Source organism: Hordeum vulgare, chromosome 3H, assembly GCF_904849725.1.
Source record: "Hordeum vulgare subsp. vulgare chromosome 3H, MorexV3_pseudomolecules_assembly, whole genome shotgun sequence".
NCBI lineage: Eukaryota > Viridiplantae > Streptophyta > Magnoliopsida > Poales > Poaceae > Hordeum > Hordeum vulgare.
In genome coordinates, this window is record NC_058520.1 from 515,879,866 (window position 1) to 515,888,349 (window position 8,484).

The 8,484-nt window shown below is 46.2% G+C and overlaps 1 protein-coding gene across 1 annotated transcript; it reads right to left on the bottom strand.

Annotated features, from left to right (window-relative positions):
* Nucleotides 1-1,064: 1,064 nt before the first annotated feature.
* Nucleotides 1,065-2,462, bottom strand: LOC123440369 (E3 ubiquitin ligase PARAQUAT TOLERANCE 3-like). The gene has a single exon (XM_045116938.1). The coding sequence runs from the start codon at nt 2,460-2,462 to the stop codon at nt 1,065-1,067; it is 1,398 nt and encodes a 465-aa protein (XP_044972873.1).
* Between the last annotated feature and the right edge of the window lie 6,022 nt (nt 2,463-8,484).

Genomic DNA, 8,484 nt, shown 5'->3' on the forward strand with positions numbered 1-8,484 from the left:
CGGCCGCACCACAAGACACAGGTAGGGCGCCGCTGCATAGTGACATCGAAAATCAAATTATATGGGAAGACAAAGAGCTGCGCACGAGGACATGCAGCTCTTTAAATCATAAACCAGTACTACCGGTTGTACATTACAAAGCATTTGAATGACTAGAAAAATCAACAAAACCTATCAGAATCTCTGCATTGGGCAGTTGGGCGGCAGCTAGCTTGTACTACGTCAAAACTAACACGGCCTGTGATCTGCCTCCACCGCACCTTCTCTTGAAGCTCTGATCCTCACAATCTGCGCGCGTCCTCTTTGAATGTGAATCTGTCAGGTTATACATTTGAATATGAATCTGTCAGGTTATCTATTTATTCTTCGACAAATTCATGGAAATACATTTGAATGTGAATCTGTCAGGTTATACAAGCTTTTTTGTTTGCACTTTTTTCCATGTCAAAACTAGTTGCCATGCTTTCTCTAATCTTGCCATGACATTTTTCATAGCTAGCTAATAAGTAGAAAAAACACATGGCAACTATGAACAATGTTTGCCTAGATATCTGGTTTCACCAATCACAGGTAGGACAATCTGTGAATCTGTCATGTCATGCATTCTAGGAAAATAGTTGCATGGCATTTTCTAGAGGAATTAGCTAATTGAGGATATGTAATCTGCCATGGCATTTTTATTAAGTGGAACATGTCATTTTTATTAATACACATAAAAATATTATGTACCCAGGCAAAAGAGTGTACGCGATTGAAACATATAACATTCATATGTGAAAGAAGAATTATTAGAGAAAATATTATGCATTTAAACCAATAAATACGATCGGATGAACATTTGTTTTTATTAGAAAGGTAGTGGCTACACCTAAGTTCGGTGCACCTCATGATGATCACTAAAATCAAATTACATGGGAAGACAAAGAGCACGAGGGCCTGCACCTCTTTAAATCATAAATCAGTACTACCGGTTATACATTACAAAAGGCATTTGAATCACTAGAAAAGTCAACAAAACCTATCAGAATCTCTGCATTGGGCAGTTGGGCTGCAGCTAGCTTGTACTACGTCAAAACTAACGCGGCCTGTGATCTGCCTCCACCGCACCTTCTCTTGAAGCTCTGATCCTCATAATCTGTGCTCGTCCTCTTCCTGCCGGGGTAGCCATACGGCCCGCCGTCATTCCGCGTAGGTGGTGGCACTGTCATGTTGCCTCCCATGGCGTTGACATGGTGCGACCCCATCGGATAACCGCCACCGTAAGCGTAGGGCATGCCGGCGTGGCCGTAGTACATGGAAGGATCAGCCGACCACGGCATCCCACCAAAAAAAGGATCGTAGCACGCCGGGGCGAAGGGAACGCTGAAGCCGTGTTGATGATCGACATGGCTGGCCGCTGTGTCCGTTGTCTCCTGCTTCTTCCTTGGCTCGTGCGCCGCTGGAGCCGACGTCGATTTGCTTGCGTACTCGCTGTGCTCCGACTCCAAGGTGGCGCCCTTCTTGGAAGACGCGTGGCTGCTCATGCTGCTGCTCCCCTGCGATGCTGCCGGACTTTGAGTCTGATGCGTGGACGCCGCGACCTCGTTGCTTGAGACGGAGCTCCTCTGCTTCTCTGCTCCACCTGAAGAGCTGCTGGCCCTGGCGGCGAGAATGTTGGAGATGGTGGTGCGCACCGTGAGGTTGGGGACCAGATCGTCCGCGCTCGCCTTGGCCCCGCAAGCGCACTTGGAGTTGGCGACGATGTGCGCTCTGATGCACCGGCCGCAGAAGCTGCCGAAGCAGCACTTGCTCGCCACCACCGCGTCGGCCATCACCTCCTTGCAAATCTTGCAGTGGAGATCCGCCGGGAAGCCGTCGTCGTTGCTCTCGTCGACCGGCCGAGGGGCAACCACGGGAGTCCCTCCAAAGTCGAATCTCGAGTCGCCGTTTGTGGGGCAGTGTTGGATGAAGTGGCCCGGGACGCGGCACCTGTGGCACACGTACCCGGCCGGCGGCGCCCGCCCGTTGTGCGCTGCTCCACGGTGATCATAGGAGCCCTCCCACTTTGGTTCCGCGCCGTCGATCACCGCGCTGATAGCCTTAGCCTCGTCCTCCTCTGTTCCGGCCGACCTCATGGCCGAGTACGAGGATGGATCACCGCCGACTTGCCTCGATCTCGGGCATAGAGGGGGTTCGTCGTATGGCCTAGCCACGATGGTATCGGCCGGAGGCCCAGCCACTCGGCGCGCCACCACCACCGTCGAGTTACGCAGGACCAATGCGTTGTCGTCCGCGTACTCCTCAAGGGTCTGCCCGTTGGAGATCGTTATGGTCTCCCTGGGACCCCGGCCGCGTGTCCGGCCATGACCAGAGCGGCCTGTCTCCATGATAAGGCGCCTCAGGTCGCCGACGGAGATGGAAGGCGCGGCAAGGGGCAGGGAGAACGTGCCACGGGCGCTGCTGTACTTGTAGTGCACTGCCATCCTTTCCTCGAAGTTGAGCACGAAGGTCGAGATGGACGCCCTCGTGAGTCGCTCGCCGGAGATGAGCCTAGCTAGGATGGTTGTGCTGGGGAGGCTCACGTCAACAGGGATGATCTGATGGCCTTATATGGTACTCCATTTGGCCTTGGGCAATCCAGAACCGACAAGGTTTCGGGCCTCTTGTGAATCGCCGCCTATGGGTAACGTGTCCGAGTTCTAATCGAAATAATACTACGTACAGTACGTGTTTTCGCTTTCTTGTTCTTGCTTAACTCGGACCGGCGACCAACCCCGCGGGCGTGTATGCTGTTTGCTTCAACCCGAGTCGTCATCGGATTCTTTTCGGATTCACTAATTCTCATCTAAATAAGAATTTGCGAACCACGTGGCTCGATGATGGTTAGATGAACTGCGGTATCTTTAACCCGAGTCGTCACTGAATTGTTTTCAGTTTCACTACTAATTCACATCTACTAGATGAGAATTAAGTACAGAATTATTGATTCTCGGTCGAGGATGGCTCATGGCGATCGCGCTGTGTTTTGACTTCTGACCGATGACGCCTTAGCCCGATTCCCGACCGTGCCACGGCTCCGAACAAGATGGGGCACTCACCGCCGGCGATTAATGGAGTAAGTTGGAAGATTTTCCACGTGCCTGTATATATTCATGCTTCATCGCTTGAGGCTCTTCTGTTCCCCAGATGATCCTCCAACAGCTATGGTTTTTGGCTATGGTTTTCCTCTATGTTCATTTTTCTTTTCCATCTGATCCCCTCTATGGTTTTTGGCTATGGTTCCCCTCTATGTTCATTTTTCTATTCCAACAGCTATGAAGTCTTTCCAATCTCAGATTTGACAGGTGTTGTTCATCCTGAACTCCCGGTTCTCAGTCTGATTATACTCTGTTTTGGGTAACATTCACTTGACAATCTTCAGACTTCAGTGGATGCCGGCCACGTAAATTGGTTTCATGGGTTGTGTCATCTCTTCATGTTTTCAGATTATACTTTTGATCTTCAAAAGCATTGGCTCCTTTGGAGTCTGATTATATTTTGGTTTGTGAAAAAAAATCACTCGATGATCTGCAATGGCTGTCGGCGAGGTAAATATGTTCTGTGGGCTTCCATACCTCATCTCTTCATGTTCTCAGATTATGATTCTGATCTAATGATACATATTAAAATCAGTAAGCTGAGTTCACTAGCGTGCTAGATTTCAAATAGCAATGCTTTACACGAAAACTTTTGATGTACTTTCGTTATGCTAGCTGGGAAATGCTATAGAGCTGAATATGACATTGAGTTTATTTTTCCCTTTCTTTGTGTCCTTGAATATGTGTGCACAGCCAACTCAACAAAACAGTGTCGTGTGTATTGTTTATGTGATTCCAGATACTAAGTAATCAATCATGGTCTTGATTTATCTGTACACCATGGTTCTCAGGACATATTGGACACAAGCCTGAAGCCTTTATGCTCTGACAAAAAATGTGTTCTGTTACTTTTCCATTTTATTCTTTCGACTATCCAATGGTTGTGTCCTAATTGCATTACCTGTTTGTTGACATTCCAGGTCAACACACCTCTGTTTATCGAACCACTAGGACCATCTTTTACGGATGTATGTAGACATATTTTAAAGTGTAGTTTTCCTCATTTTGCTTCGTATGTAGTCCCCTAGTGAAATCTTTAACAAGACTTATACTCTCTTCGTTCGAAATTACTTGTCGCACAAATTAATAAAAATAAATGTATTTAAAACAAAAATACATCTAGATACATCCATTCTTATGACAAATATTTTCGGACGTAGGAAGTATTATCTACAAGCCTACAATGTTGATCCCCTTACAATGTAGAGAAGCTATACAGGCTGGTGCTATGTAATTTGAGGTACTTGTTTTTTTCGAAACGGAGGCACAAGTTTGCCTCATCTATTAAATAAGAGGAGAATAAAGTTAAGAGTTTTACAACACATTCACAAGTTCGGCATGACAATTACTCGTCCAAAAAAATATTCCCTAATTTCTTCTCTCCCGCGGTTACCCACGGTTTGGCCTCCTCTATAATGGAGGAAAGCAAGGTAGTCGGTGACGAACTCTTGTGGCGGAACACCCGTGCATTTCCTTCATTCCAAATGGTCCATGAGACAAGCATGGTGAGGGAGGCCATAGCTTGCCGGTTGGGGTTGCAATTGTCGGTTCTCGTATCCCACCACTCATAGACGGACTCGTCCAAGAGCCATACGGATGTGTCCATGTGCGCGAGCCCCACCTTTTCAATGATAGACTTCTATAGCCGGATCATGTATCGACACTTGAAGAATAGGTGGGCTCCCGTCTCTCGATCCCTATTGCAAAGCTTGCAAAGGCCACAGTTTGGCACCCACGTCGCTCCAGACGATCGGCGGTCTAAATTCGATCTTGCAACGTGAGCCACACACAAAATTTAACCTTTGGAGGTGCCCATGCCTTCCATACCATGCGATCCAAGGGGGGGAGGGTCATGCCTAGGAATCGATCCCTCTAAGTAGTGGCCGCTGTGTAGGTTCCATCATTCGCATGCTTCCAAATGATGACATCTTCGGCTTGCTCATGAAGGTGGACATCATTCAGGAATGCGCAAAGCATGAAAAATTCTCAAATGTGAGCGATGGAGACAACTGTGTTGTGATTTATTTTGAAAATCCACGCATTCCCCGCAAGAGCCTCACGGACCTTCCATTTTTCCTTTTCGATGCCTCAAAGATGAGTGGTGCAATATCCTTAGGTTTGCGACCAAGAAGCCAAGGGGAATCCCAAAAAGGTGTTTTTGCGCCATCCCCAATGATGATAGTCATTGAGGCGTAGAAGAAGTCGATGTCCTCCTTGGTGCACGGGTTTCCAAGGCCAACCCATAATCTACACGGCTCATTCCATTCATACCATAGCCACCGGAGTCGCAGAGCACGTGCAAACTTGTCGGTGTTGAGTACCCCCGGGCCACCATATTCCTTTGGTCGACAGACCACCTTCCAGTTGACCTTGCACTTGGCACCCATTGTTTTGTCCGAGCTGGACCAAAGGAAAGCTCTCTCGATTTTGTTAAGGTTGTCCAGCGAACTCTGAGGCAGAATTAGGGGAGTGATGGAGAACACTCCTTGGGAGGAGATGACCGATCTGACAAGTGTCGTACGTCCATTGGTAGTGATGCTCTGGCCCTCCCAAGTAATCAATTTTTCGGTCGCCTTGTCCTCAAGGTATTGAAAATCCACCTTTTTCAGTCGCGCACTGAGAGTGGCAGCCCAAGGTATTTCACCGGAAAACTGGCACGTGTAGCAGGCATGCTCTAAAGAATTTGTTGAAGTTCAATGTGATTGCAAAGGATGGGCACAACCGAGCTTTTTTGGAAGTTGGAGCAGAGGCATGTAACCTCCCCAAAGCCCCTCAGGATAGCTGCGAGGTTGTCAATGTCCCGCTTGATGGGGGATACAAAGACCGCCGCATCATCCGCATAAAGGGAGGTATGCACCGCGGCTCCCCGACTGCAAATTCTATGAAGTAGCCCTGTCCGCGTTGCGAGGTCCAGAATCTTATCCAAGGGGTCAATCGCTAGGACGAAGAGGAGGGGGGAATGGGGTCCCCCTGCCTGAAACCACGACCGTGCTTGACACGAGGGCCGGGCAGCCTGTTTAACAATATTTGTGATGAAGAAGAGGATAGAAGTGCAGTAATCCAGGCTTGAAATTTTGGGGGAAAGCCCGGACTTGGAGAAGCTCCAGAATGTATCCCCACCTGACTGAGTCGAATGCCTTTTTTATATCAAATTTGAAGAGGACCGTGGGTGTTTTGTTTTTGTGTAGGCGTCGAGCAAAGTTCCGAACATACATGAAGTTGTCATGGATACTTCTCCCTTTGATGAATGCACTCTCGGCGTTGGAAACAAGGCCACCATGTGGGGAGCGAGACGTAACGAGAGAATCTTGGCGATGATATTTGCGATGGCATGGATGAGGCTGATAGGCCTGTAGTCAGAGATGCCTTCTGCGCCATCCTTCTTCGGCCACGGCACAATGTTGATGGAATTTAGCCACTACAGATGGGATGTGTGCAAGGAATCAAAGTGTTGGATTACATGCATGATGGACTGCTTGACGATTCCCCAACACTTTTTGAAGAAGATACCGGTGAAACCATCCGGTCCCGGTGCCTTGTCGCTAGGCATGTCTTTGAAGGCCTCCCGAACTTCCTCCTCAGTGATGGTATTGTCGAGGTCCTGCAAGGCACGTGACTCGATGCCCAGATCCTCCCATCTGAAGTCATTATTGCTTGTTGTTCCCGTACCATGACTTCGGAGAAGTGATCATGGATGATCTTCTCCTTTTCCTTGTGCTCGGTCACCCATCCATTAGCATGCTTTAAACGGTGAATGTGGTTCACCCATCCATGACTTTGAGGTACTTGTGACTTGTGAGTCCCTCATAAGCAGCATGAAGTAATCATGCTCCTCACTCCGTCAGGCATGACCATGTATGCATTAGTCCCAGATTCAACATTTGGATCTGACATAGGGACCACATGACCTTTGCAACTTGGGCTAGATGGTTCCTGGAGGGAGTTCATCCGAACCTTTCTGATCTTACACTAATTTGACAAGTACTGATTTGACAACTTTGGGAGGTGGTTTTTTCTTGTGTAGTCTTACATTAGGTGTTGTAATTTCTTACTCTTCCAAGACATGAAAAATATGATTTACACAAGCCGAAATCGTGTAGATATGGCCTCCTTTTATTAGTTATAATTTTGTGCTTCTCATTGTTGTCAAGTAATACAATATTTGTTAGATTTATTTTCCTGCATCTTTCTTGCATGTTATTCTAATCAAGGTGTTGTTATATACTATATCACTAAATTCCTTAGAATTAAAGGCCTCTCATTCAATTGAGGTCATCCATTTCGAATTGGGTCATCGATTTGACCGAGTCAACAATTTCTCACTCAATTATTTTAATCCTCTATAACACTAAGCTTTCTATTTTTTAAGACCTTGCAATAAATTGAGGCCTCAATTTGGAGTTGGGTCATTCAATTTTGACCGAGTCAACAACTTCACAATAAGCTCTCTCATTCATTTTTTAATACATATGCTCTCTAATTTTAAAGCTTCTTCCGTCAACCCTTGATTTTAACTCTCTCAATCCTTTGTTTTGGCAATGAAATCTCTAACTTCGTCAAGCTATCCCATTTTAAAGCCCCTCGCCCAACTCTGCAATTTGAATTGGATACATAATTGATTGGATTATTCTCGATGAATGGGTGACAAACCGGAAGTGTCTCCCATGACATATTTAACACCAGCATAACACACACGTCCAACAACGTAAGTAACTTTCTCATGTTTTTGTACTAACTGAAAAATGTCCTCCAATCACACTGTCAAAAAAATCAACCCAAACACCACAATGAAAAAACAAAGATGATGCACTCAAGAAGTATTCGATATGGATTGGTCATACCAACTATTGTCCCACCAATCACTTCCCCGATTTGCATCGTTGGACCATCTTTTCCGTAATCCGTGACCATAAATTGACTCATACATCTGTCTATAGGAGTAGCATATGTGATAAAAAAATGCACTTTATTGTATTCGCCACACGCCAAACCAACTAATACGTAAATATTTTTCACGACTTCAAAAAATTACATAAAACATATACAACCCTACAAATATAAGCGGCACGGCAAAGCGCGCACTGCCCTTCTAGTTCAATACTATGTTGGATACCTCTTTCCTTCCCTAAGTGTCGACTGTTCAGCTAAGGTATTTTCCACTTAATAATGTTGCATCATATCATATATGTATATATTTACACAATATCTTTAAATTACAAACCACTAACTATTTGTATTTCTTATGACATAACATAGGTTGCCCTCATATCCCCAAAGATATTGGATTATTAAGACTTGGCCATGCTTCCACTATAGTCACTCCATTGGACATAATTTATATTAGAAGGGATAGGCACACTTTACCGTG

Bases quoted from the DNA above. Each gene is read 5' to 3' on its own strand.
- LOC123440369 (XM_045116938.1), bottom strand. From the start codon at position 2,462: ATGGCAGTGCACTACAAGTACAGCAGCGCCCGTGGCACGTTCTCCCTG.